Source organism: Macaca fascicularis, chromosome 14 (assembly GCF_037993035.2).
Source record: "Macaca fascicularis isolate 582-1 chromosome 14, T2T-MFA8v1.1".
Classification (NCBI taxonomy): Eukaryota; Metazoa; Chordata; class Mammalia; order Primates; family Cercopithecidae; genus Macaca; species Macaca fascicularis.
Genome location: NC_088388.1, coordinates 43481542 through 43494416, shown reverse-complemented (window position 1 = coordinate 43494416; position 12875 = coordinate 43481542). Strand labels below are relative to the sequence as shown.

Here is a 12875-nt window from a genome sequence, read left to right as displayed (position 1 = left end):
CTCAGTTCTGAAATATCAATAGAATGGTGGTGGGGAGGGGAATGCAGTAGCAGAAAAATGAAGAAAGGTCAAGACTTCTTTGGTTACCTCATCCTGACTTTCAAATCACCCCATCCTTGTCCTAAACTCAGAGTCACTGATCTGGTTCGCTGCATGGTGTGCCCAGCGAATTGTAATAATCCCCATGTGTCAAGGGCAGGGCCAGGTGGAGATAATAATGGGGGTGATTTCCCCCATACTATGCTAGTGGTAGTAAATCTCAGGAGATCTGATGGTTTTATAAATGGGAGTTCCCCTGCACAAGCTATTGCCTTCCCCCCATGTAAGACGTGCCTTTGCTTTTCCTTTGCCTTCTGCCATGATTGTGAGGCCTCCCCAGCCATGTGGAACTATGAGTCCATCAAACCTCTTTCATTTATAAATTACCCAGTCTCAGGTATGTCTTTATTAGCAGCATGAGAACAGACTAATACAGTCACTCCCTCCTCAGCACTCAAGGCTCTCAGCTGAGACCTCTACCTCACCGTTAGTTCATCATCAGTCTTATTCCCCCCACAATTAGACAGTGAATCTAGTCTCTCAATTATTGTGTAGTTGGCAGTTGATCGGGTCTCAAAAGCACAGAACCAATGCAGAGGGGCCTGTGAGGAGTAGAAGGACCCATTCTTCTTGAGGTTAAAGTTCTGGTTGGGGTGGGCAGGAAGTGGAGGGGGGAAACAAAGCAACCCTTCGAAATGGAGTAGGGATCAATGTAATATGGGTTAATTTTCTTTTCTTTTCTCTCCTTCCTTCCTCCCTCTTCTTTTCTTTTCTTTTTTCTTTTCTTCACTTTCTTTTGAGACAGGGTCTTGCTCTCCATCGCTTAGGCTGGAGTGCAGTGGGATGATTGTGGCTCCCTGTAGTCTCAATCTTCTAAGCTCAAGAGATCTTCCCACCTCAGCCTCCTAAGTAGCTGGGACCACAGGTGCCTGCCACCATGCCCGGCTAATTTTCCAATTTTTTGTAGAGACAGGGGTATCCCTGTGTTGCCCAGGCTAGTCTCGAACTCCTGAGATTTCAAGCGATATCGTCCAGCTGCGATGATGACAGGTATCATACCAGCTGGACTATAATATGGGTTAATCTTAATAGCAGTTAAATGTTTAACACATTCTGTGCCAAGGACTGTGCACCGTGCTTCTCACAACACCCTAGGAGGTAGGTACTATTATCATTCTCCTTTAAAGATGTGAAAACTGAAACTTAGAGAAACTTGACCCACACTAACAAAGGGGCAGAGGCTGACTTGGAACTCAGGCCACATGGAACGACCTTCCCTCACCTGTAGAGGGCAGAGTTCCTGCTGGGAGCCCAGGAAGCAGGCAGGGCCAGGAGAAAAGGTAATACTCCCGCTCCAGACGCTATGGGGAAGGGGCTGCTGGCATCTTGGTCTCCAGCCATGCGCCGGCCTTAAATAGGGAGGGGTTCCTTTAAGGGAAAGGGTCTTTTCCCCACGCGACAAAAAGTAACTCCCAACTGGGAGGGGGGTTCTCTCCGAGTGGCACGCAGGGTGGGCTTAGGGCCAAGCGGATCGATGAGGACCTGGCCAACCGGCTGAGGGAGCATCAGGACCCCCTGTGGGGATCGGAGGAAGAGGATTCCGACAGGAGGGAGGCGGCAGCCCTGGGGAACCAGGATTCCTGGTCGTGGGTGGACCCAGGGGAAAAGGACGTGCGAAGCCTGTAGAGAATGGAGGAGGCCGGCCAACATGCCCGGCGGGCTGCGGGTCCTCAGGAGAGACCGGAGGCCGCGGGTCCTGAGGAGGGACGGGAAGCGGCGGGTCCCAACGAGAGACCGGAGGCGACGGGTTCCGAGGAGGGACGGGAGGCTGCGAGTCCGGAGGAGGTGCGGGAGGCGGCAGAGCAGGGACCTGGGGACTGCTTGAGCGGAGAGGAGGTGGCTGGCGTGGAGCCAGCCAGGCCGGGGGGCGGGGAGATGGCGGTCTCCGAGGGTGGGGCGCCGGCCGGTCTTGCGGTCTGTAGGCGGGGAAAGAAGCGTGGAAACAACAGGAACGGAGCGAAGGGGAAAGGAAAGCTGCCAGAGGGCGGGAGTGGAAAGGACCCTGGCGAGCGCCGGGAGGAGTGGCGGCTGCGAGATCGGCTGCCGGGCAGGCACAGGGACAGGTGTCTGGAGAAGTACTGGGAGAGCGCCCAAGAGCGCTACCGGGTGAGGGTGGGGAAGCCCGGGGCCAAGCTCACGGAGCAGGTTGTCGGGGACCGGGTCGAGTGGAAGTACCCGCTGGAGAAGAAGGCCGGCTGGCTGAGGTGCCCAGAGACTGTGGAGTCCGAGGAGGAGGAGGAGGAGGAGGAAGAGGAGGAGGAGGAGGAGAAGGAGGCCTGCAGAAGGAAGAGCAGTCCCTTAGAAATCCAGCAGCAGCAACTCCGGCTGCCCACAATCAGATTCAGCACCTGGTCCAGATCTCCACGCCCGTCTCAGCTGCGCGTCTCCTGCTGCCTCTCGGGCACCAGTGTCATTAACGAGCTGGCGAAGATGGGCGACCCGAATCTCCTCGAAGTGTTGACTGAGGAAGGTAGGACCGCGCCAAGAGGCGTCAAGGGAGAGCCGGGCTGGCTTCCTGCACACCGCCACCCGCGGCGCGGGGGCCCGGGGGGACGTTGGCCGCCCTGCGGCCTGAGTCCTAGGGAGGTTCGCAGCGTGGCGTGCCCAGCGCGAAACCAGGACTGCAGGGCAGAGTCCCCCGCCTGGGGTGAGTGGGGTTGGTTTCGGCGCCCCACAGATTTCTCTGCTGCTCCTGCGCGCCAGGGACCTGCGACCCGTGACCCCTATGGTTGCGGAACACCCTCCTTGCTCCCCTGCAGGCCTGGGAACCGCCGAGTAATTCGGGGCTGCTACGTTAGCGCTGCGGTGCTTGGGCCTCCGAATTCAGCCACTGGAAACCAAGGCTTTCCCAAAGAAAGTAGCAGTATAGAGTGCAAGACAGTTATCCCACGTGTAAGGAGCTGGTCCTCGAGTCTTATTACCTCACTCTCTCTTCCCGTTACTGATCATGCTTTGAGATGCTTGTTAATTGTAGGAGTAGCAGATCCTAAAATCTGTCAGTTTGAGATACTGAGAGCAATAGGCACTTGGAAAAGCTGCTGCTGCTGCTGCTGCTGCTGCTGCTGCCGTTGCTTTTAAACAGCTTTCATTAAGCTCTTTAGTTCCGCTGAGAAATATTTACCCATTGTTTGCCAAAGCCTTTACACCACCTGTATTCCGTGGACCTATTTTAATACACGTATTTTCCCTAAAATGCACATACTATTTTGTTACTGTCTCCAGGACCCCAGTTTCTTCAATGATACTTTATTTTCGTGTCTTGTTTAGTGTTGGATTTAAACATGGAAACCGTTTTCCAAAGTGACAGAAGATCTGATCATAACTATTCAGTCTATTTCAGGCACCGGGAAATACCGTGTGTTACTGCATCCTCCTCGTTCCCTTTTTAAAGCAGCTTTTTTGAGATATAATCTATATACTGTAAAATTCACCTATTGGACGTGTAAGGTTGGATTTTTTTAGTGTATTTACAGAGGTTTTTTTTTTTTTTTTTTTTTTTTTGAGACGGAGTCTCGCTCTGTCGCCGGGCTGGAGTGCAGTGGCCGGACCTCAGCTCACTGCAAGCTCCGCCTCCCGGGTTCCCGCCATTCTCCTGCCTCAGCCTCCCGAGTAGCTGGGACTACAGGCGCCCGCCACCTCGCCCGGCTAGTTTTTTGTATTTTTAGTAGAGACGGGGTTTCACTGTATTAGCCAGGATGGTCTCGATCTCCTGACCTCGTGATCCACCCGTCTCGGCCTCCCAAAGTGCTGGGATTACAGGCTTGAGCCACCGCGCCCGGCCCAGAGTTTTTAACTATCATCATTATCTAATTTTAGAACACTTTCATCACCCCAAATAGAAACCTCTTAGGCAGTCACTTCCCATACTCCTCACTTCCTACAGTAATCTCTTTATTGCTTCTATAGATTTGCCTATTCAAGCCCATTCACATAAACAGAATTATACGACATTTGGTCTGTTGTAACTGGCTTCTTTCTCTTAATGTTTTTGAAGTTAATCCATACTGCAGCTTTTATCAGTGCATCATTCTTATTAATTGCCCAATACTATTCCATTGTAGAGATATAGCATACCTATCCATTCGTCAGTTGGTAGGATTTGTGTTATTTCCACTTTTTTGCTTCTATGAATAATGCTGCTATGAACCTTGATGTATAAGTTTTCATATGAACATATGTTTTTATTTTCCTTGGGTATATGTCTGGGAGTGGAATTGCTGGATTATGTGGTAGCTTTATATGGAACATTTTAAGAAACTGCCAAACAGTTTTCCAGGCATCTGCATGTTACCTTCCCATCAATCATGTATGAGGATTCCAATTTCTGTACATCCTCACTAACACTTGTTATTGTCTTTTTTATTATAGCCATCCTAGTGGTTGTACAGTGGTATCTCAATGTGATTTTGATTATATTTCCCTAGTGACTAATGTAGCAAGTATTTTCATTTACTTATTAGTTATTCATGTTTTTGGAGAAATGTCTATTCAGATCATTTGCCTGTTTACAAATATTGAGTTGTCTTTTTCATTATTGAGTTGCAAAAATTCTTTATGTGTTCTGAATACAAGTGCCTTATTAGATATATGATTTACAAATATTTCCTCCCATTCTGAGTGTTATCATTCTATGTTCTTGATGGTGTCAGTTGAAGCATACCCCCCTTATTTTTTATTTTATTTTATTTTATTTTCTGAGACAGGGTCTGACTCTGTTGCCCAGGCTGCAATGCAGGGGCATCATCTGTGCTTACTGAAACCTCTTGACTCCCAGGTTCAAGCGATCCTGCCACCTCAGCCTCTGGAGTACCTTGGACTATAAGTGCTGCACCACGATCTCCCCAGCTAATTATTATTATTTTTTTTATGAAGATGGAGTTTCACCCTGTTGCCCAAGTTGGTCTTGAACTCCGCAGCTCAGCTGATCCACCTGACTTGACCTCTTAAATTGCTGGGATTACAGATGTGAGCCACAATGCCCAGTCACACTCCCCCATTTTTTAAAAAAGGCCTTTGTAATCTATTTATGCTTGCATGTGATCCAAATTGTGCCTCCGATTAGGGTGGAGGTGAGAGAAAAAGATATTGATGAGGAATACCCTATATTTGATGGCTGGGACTAATTACTGCATTCTGCCCAAATTCCTGTATCTAGGTATATTCAAAGATCCAGAATCCAAGCAGCAGAGGAGTGTGGCATTGATGAGAGCAGGGCCTAAGGAGCAACATAGTTCAGGCCACTCATATGACTCGTATATTTTTAGATGTTTCTTAGCATGTCAGTTCTTTTGCTGGTTTAGTTTTACTGCCCATTATTGAGACTTGTGTTCTTATTAGGTGTCTTAGACCACTTTTTTTTTTTTTTAATTGCTATAACAGAGTACCACAGCTTGGGTAATTTATAAAGAAAATATATGGCTCTTGGTTCTGGAGTCTGGAAAGTCCAAGAGCATGGTACTGGCATCTGACATCTTTGTGCTGCCTCTTAACATGTTGGAAGGTCAAGGGAGCACATTAGACCAAGAGATAAATGTGTCCAAACTTATCCTTTCATTAGGAACCCAATTCTGATATAACTAACCCACTCCCATGAGAATGGCATGAATTCATTCAGGAGGATGGAGCTCTCATGACGTAATCACCTCTTCAAGGTTCTACCTCCTAATACCATTACAATGACAGTTAAATTCCACTATGAGTTTTGGAGGGATATTTAAACCATAGCACTAGGGCATATGAAAAGTGCATTGTTATGAGAGGTTTTTTTTTTTTATTTTTTTTTTATATATATATACATTCCAGTGAATTTTTAGAACTCTACTTCCAGATATATTTTCTCTTTGAGTTAAATGACACTGTTGGCTGGGTGTGTTGGCTCATGCCTGTAATCCCAGCACTTTGAGAGGCCGAGGCGGGTGGATCGTGAGGTCAAGAGATCAAGACCATCCTGGCCAACATGGTGAAACCCCGTCTCTACTAAAAATACAAAAATTAGCTGAGTGTGTTGCCATGCACCTGTAGTCCCAGCTACTCGGGAGGCTGAGGCAGGAGAATCCCTTGAACCTGGGAGGTGGGGGTTGCAGTGAGCCAAGATTGCACCACTGCACTCTAGCCTGGCGACAGAGTGAGACTCCATCTCAAATAAATAAATAAATAGAATAAATACAAAATAAAACAGATGACACTGTTATGAAAACAAAAGTGTTGGCTGAAGAAGGCTGAAAAATTCAAGTTCCAGAGCATTGAGTTTTAGTAGCTACTTTCATTTCTATGTTTTAAAATGTAAGCAGACTTTTTAGACTAAATTTACCCATGTCGGTAAGCATTGATTTCATATGTGCTTTCTAAATCACCTTTAAATACTGAATATGAGAGTTAATTTATAAAATTGATTATAAGAGAGACAATGTAACATTTTTCCTTTTAGATGTAATAGATCTAAGATTTATTACATCTTCTCTACTTTTTTTCACAATTAAACACATAAGGAATCAGTGATCTCCAGCTGTCTAATTTCCTACTATCTTCTAATTTTAAAAATGAAATTCTAAAGGCAGAAGGTAATAGAGCACTTAATTAGTTACATAAACAAACATTGCCAGTAAAATGTCATTGCTGGAATTTAATTTTTTTTTTTTTTTTTTGAGATCTTTCTCTGTTTTCCCAGCTGGAGTGCAGTGGTGTAATTATAGCTCACCATAGCCTCAAGAAATGTTCATTCTTTAGCTGATTTCTGATATAGTTAGTATTGGAAAAGACAATTTGAGAGTTTAATATCGGAAAAGGTAGATTAAAAGTTGAATGTTAGGTTGTTTGCATCTTTACAGCTATGTTAAGCATTGTGTTCAACTAAGCCACCTGTCTTTAGTAATGTTAATATTTGATTAGAAATATTTTATTTTATACTGCTAGTAAGAGTGTAAACTGAGAAGATCAGTTGGTAAATACAAGTGCTATTTTGGGGCTGTGGATTTGCTGGAGTGTGTATTCTTAGTAATGTGCTTTCAGTGAAAACTCAAGACTCAGTCTTTAGGCTGGCTTTACTTTTAGCACATATTTGATGATTCTCCACAGCGATTGGTACCAAATCTGTCATATCCCTGGAATCTAGCCTGTAGGGAGAGTATACTCTTATCCATTCATTTTAGAGGAAGTTGGAGGAATAGAAAGAAACTGACAGAGTTGTTGGCTTCAAATCCCGCCTCTTCAGTCAGGCCTCTGTTTTGACAGAGGTTTGGTGATTATGCATAGTTACGGCATCTTTATACTCCATGAGGGAGTGTGAAAGTGTCTGAGTCTATGGTCTGTGTAAATATCTAATTGCAAGGGTGCATGCATGTGAGAGAGCTAGCGAGCAGTAAGTGTGCAGGGGTGAGAGGGAGCATGGTGTGTATGAAAATAAATCTATCCTCTTGAATGTCCCGGTATTTCACAAAAGGATGCAGTTGACAAAATGTGTCCCTGTTGGTTCTCTGGAGCTGACAGTCTTGTGGAGGGATGTATAATTGAGCTAGGTGTCCAGAGAGGGCTGCATTCAAGGTGGTATGGGAGCCGGTGGGAGGCCAACCCAGGGGACAGTTGAGGTTTCAGGTAAGGCCTGAAAGGAAGGGGTCTAGGTTTATATAATGTGAAAAATAAGCAAGAGTTAGAAAGGGAAGAAAACAAGTGCTAGTTCTAGAGAAAGAAAACTGCAATTTTAAAGGTTACAGTGTGAAGGGAGAGCTAGTAACAATAGGAGGTGATCTGGAGGATTCATATTGTCCCTTTTCCACATTCTCAAATAAATGCATTACATCAAATTGTAATAGCAGCTTGAAAATATTTTTTCACCTACTTGTTTTATGTTAAATGGAGCAAAAATAATTAGGAAAAAGAAGGACGAGTGTTTGCAGTTTTTCAACTTTCTTGTTGTAAAAATAGAATTGTAAAGCTCTTTAAACCTAGCTTAAGGTTTGCAGTTGCTTGATTGTTCTGTGATTGGAACTATATTTTGTTTGATGCTTTGTTCTTTGGCATAATAGTGACTGTTTTTGTCCTTAAAAAAAAAAAAAAAAAACCTCTCTAAGTCAATGTCAACTATCATATCTTGAGAGACAAGGCTTGTATTTCTTAGAATCCTATTCTTTATCAATTCATTATAAAGCCATGCTAAATTGGTCTCCTTTTCATTCACAGATCTAATGAGAGATGATCAGGATCAGGATCAACTGAGTTTTGAGCTATATGTTTAGGCAGTAATTATGAGTAAAACCCATTGACGGTAATATTGTATGATGTTTAATATTTTTCAGAGCATTTCTCTTTAGATTTGTATCTTTTACATGAGAAAGCCTGCACTCAGAAAGTTAAGTGGTATAGGTATAGTTGGTTAGTTTTCATGTTTTGCTTAGAGTAAAACATTTTAAGAGCAGATTCTGCCACACAAAGATCTGAATACGAAAGGAGTTATTTCAATTTTATTCTGACATTCTGAAACTTAGCCCAAGGAATTTACAGCAGTTTTGAAGTTTAATAGTAGAATAGAATAATAACAACAATATCAACAAGAATAACATCCATTTACCTCCTATATGCCAAGTACATGCATTATCTATTTAGTGCGTACACAAACATTATGAGATAGACATACCACTTATGACAGTTGAGAGCTTTGAATTTATGTCATACTCTTGCAATGGAGGCTAGGAAATGTTTTGCTTGCTTGAGTACATTACCACACTATATAATTAGGTTCTATTAGGAAAGAAGGAGGAGGACGAGGAAAGATATTTGTCAGTAGCCTGCAGCCTTTGCTGTATTAGTCACCCACCATTAACACTCTCTCCTGTTTTCTTAAATGGCATCTTCTCAAATTTCTCATGCCTAGGAGTCTTCTATTTCATCTTAACATATTTTTATGAAAATAGGTATATTTTCTAAAACAAAATAAATTTAGTGATACGAGTGCAGTGTTCTACTTTAAAAAAAATCTCTTTAATCTCTGGCCTGATAAAATATAGATATTCTCATATCTGCATTTACATTCACTCTGTTGTGATGTGTTGTGTTTTGGTTGAAGTGTATGAAGAAATTCTGGCCTCTTACAGATCTATAGTTGAAAAAGGAGGATACTTTTAAAGAGTTTTTGAGTAATTATGGATATTCTCTGATTTGCCTCCATATTCAATGTATAATAGGTTCTTTAAAGTTAGATATAATATAGAATTTGAAACCACTGAAATGAACTTTTATTTCACTGCTACATTAAAATCTATTGGTCTTTCCTTCACTTTGAATGTATCTTTTTCTCATGCATAGTTTTGTAACATCATGTATTGCTTATTTGGAAAACAGTTATCTACTGAGTTATACAGATCTTCCAAATGTTGACATATTTCATTTTAAAACACCAAAACGTAATGCTAACATCATCACTGATTTCATCAGGAATGCCTTGGGAATCTGTTAAGCTCACAGTGACGGACACAAGTTTACAAAAATTATTTCATTTGCAACTCAAATTTTATCATTGGCAATAAATACTCTCAGGCGTTTTCCATGAAATGATAGATTCATGTCATTAATGTTTGAGGTAATATCTGACAAATAGTCAGGTCTGTATGACCCTATATGTTTTCCCATCATGCTTTCAACTAAAATGATCTTTTGTGAAAAATTTAGCTACTTTACCTTGCAATGTAAAGTACTTTTTCATGAGGCAACCATGGTACTTTGGAATGCAGCAGCAGCGCTTAATGCATTCTTCCTGTTTCTTTACAGATTATTAAAAATTTGTGTGTTCAGGGTCAAGATTTTATAAACTTCATAAGCTTTACTGTTTATCAAGGACATTTTTAAGTTAAACTACATTTTTGTTTCTTTTTATGCTGAGAGTGCATAATGGAGGAGAATATAATGACTGCTAGTATAGTCTGGTGCCATGGAGTTGATTCATATGATGGGACCAGCACTTTTATCCCATTGTTTTTGCATCATTGGTGCAAATGTCGACAGAATTGAAAAGACAAATATGGTTTTAATATTATTATAAAACTTTAAAGAAATAATAAAATATGTAAATGTGACACATACTGCAAGTAAAATAAATTGTATCTTGACAGGGATTGGCAGACAGTACTTTAAAATTGCTGATATAGGATTTGAATTATCACTTAGAGGGAGAAGTTGTGTCGGTGTGTTATGTATGTGTGTGAGTACTGTTGTCTCTCAGTATCCACAGGCATTGGTTTCAGGATATCCCACTGGTACCAAAATCCAAGGATGCTCGAGTCCCTTATATGAAATGGCATAGTATTTGCGTATAACCTATGCACATCCTTGTTCATGCTTTAATTCATTGCTAGATTACTTATAATATGTAATACAAAGGAAATGCCATGTAAATATTTGTTATACCTCTTTGCACAGTGCCTGGTGCATGGCAAGTTATGATTATATTTTCGCTTTTCATTTGCAGCCACAGTGGTAGAAAAACTTGGCTCCGTTGTTGGCTTGCTCATTCAATTTTTTAATGAATGTTTATCAGCCATCTTTCGTTTGCCAATCAGTATGCTAAAAGAACAAAATTAGAAATTGTGATCACTTTTCAGAAACTTATCTTCTTTTGGGGATAAAAAGATATTAATAAAAAAGCACACATATTCATGTAAAATTGAAACCCTGACAAGTGCCATCAAGTAGAGATATATCAGATGCTTTGAACTAGCCAGATAGGTGAGAGAAGGCTTCCCTGGGGAGAAAGTGACTTTCAAGCTGATATCTGATGGATGTGAAGAATTACCCAGGGCAAGGTCGGGAGTGAGAGAGTGTGTTATTCTCTTTTGTGCTGTTATAACAGAATACTACAGACTGGGTAATTTATAAACAATGGGAGTTTATTTTGTCCATGTTCTGGAAGCTGGGAAGTCCAAGATTGGGGAACACATCTGGTGAGCCTCTTCTTGCTGTGTCATAACATGGTGGAAGGCATCACTTGGTGAGAGAGCATGCACACATGAGATGGCCTAACTTTCTTTCATAACAAATCCATTTTTGTAGTTACACATCTATTCCTGTGATAACAGCACTAATTCATTTATGAGGGCAGAACACTCATGACCTAATCACCTCTTCAAGGTCCTACCTCTCAACATGGTTGCATTGCAGATTGTTTCCAACACACAAACTTTGGGGGACATGTTCAATCCATAGCAGAGAGCATTCCTTACAGAGGAATTGTGTGTTAAGGCCCCACAAAGAAGTAGAATGAAACTGAAAGAAGATATAAGGATCTGAAAGGAGACTAGTGGGCCAGACTTAAGAGCGCAAAAGGGTGAGGCTGGAGACATAGGTTGGTTTTAGTTAATTTTAAAGAGTTTTACTATTTGCCAAAGGCAGAAAACTTATATCAAGAATAACCCCATCTTATACCAACAAAGCTATGAACCATAAATCTGCTTTTTAAAATAAAATAAAATTATAAATAAAATAAAGCTTTCTTGCAAATCAGTGTTTATTTTCACATCCAAGCCTTGTTTTAACCAATGTACAAATCAAAAATCAAAATATTCCTCTGCAGAAAACTTTGGACCTTACTCCCTAGCCAACCTATAATAGTTGAATTTCTGTCAAGTATAAATTAATATATATAATGGGCTTAATTATTTAAGAGAATAACTGAGTGATTTGTGTGATCTATGAAAAGGAATTGGACGATTATACTTGGGTTGTGAATAAGCTATACAAATAGTAGATTTTTAAAATATTTTTTGGATTTATACAATTGCTTTATTTTATTATTTTTTACTTATAAGAACAAGCATTTATTTCTCACAGCTCTTGATGCTGTGGAGTCTAAGATCATGGTAGTGAACTCACTGTCTGGTAAGGGCTTGTTTCCTGGCTCATTAATGACATCTTCTTACTGTGTCTTCACATGATGGAAGAGGGAAGGCAGCTCTCTGGAATCTCTTTAATAAGGACTCTATTACCATTCACAAGAGCTCTGCACCATGAGCGCATTCAGACTATAGCACCTGAAATACTTGGTGTTTTTTGGCTTTGTAGACACATCATTCTGATTTCTGCTTTTATCTTCACATTGCCTTCCTCTGAGCCTCTGTTCCCTCCTCTTTTCTTAGGAGGACATCCATCATTGGATTTAAGGCCCACCTTAAATCCAGTATAACTTTATCTCTAGGTCCTTAACTAATTACATCTGTAAAGACTACATTTCCAAATTAGGTTTCAGTCTGAGATTTGAGATGGACATGAATTTGGGTGTAGGAGAGACATTAATCAACCCCTACAATGGTTCAATATCAAGTTTCCATATAATAAAGTGTCTTGTTCTGGGCTCTGTTCAGTTTCATTCACCAGTTTTTCTATCCTATTTCTAAAATTATAGTTACTAACTTGTACTTAAAGTGCTAGCATTTTATGCGGTTCCCATTGTGATATTTTCTCCTATATATATGTGTGTGTGTGTATATATATGTGTGTGTGTGTATGTGTGTGTGTGTATATATATATGTAGTTTTTGGCTTAAATATATCTTAGGGCTTTTTCAAGTTGGAACCACTAGAAAATAAGAATAAGAATTTCAGTTCTATCTTTAACTTTTTTAGTGTCATAAACTTATCTGAACATGTATTTTAGGGCAAACGACTAAATGCATAACCATTACGGGGCTATCTGTATGTCCGGAAAGTACTTTGGCCTATTTAGAAACTGATAGTGTTCTACATGCAACCTGTCTGGTTTGACATCAGGAAAACAAGCCGAGAGAATATTAAATC

General features: G+C 41.3%; 1 protein-coding gene across 16 annotated transcripts in view; it reads left to right on the top strand.

Annotated features, from left to right (window-relative positions):
- Positions 1-1352: 1352 nt before the first annotated feature.
- Positions 1353-12875, top strand: part of ANO5 (anoctamin 5) — a 100015-nt gene continuing 88492 nt past the window's right edge. For 11 of the 16 annotated variants that reach the window (XM_074012603.1, XM_074012600.1, XM_015434972.4 and 8 more), the window contains exon 1: positions 1353-2569. In XM_074012603.1, coding sequence (XP_073868704.1) covers positions 1729-2569 — 841 coding nt within the window. In that variant the 5' untranslated portion in view covers positions 1353-1728. The remainder of the gene's footprint in view (positions 2570-12875) is intronic. The other 5 variants (XM_065528377.2, XM_015434973.4, XM_065528374.2 and 2 more) reach the window with 1 other exon arrangement.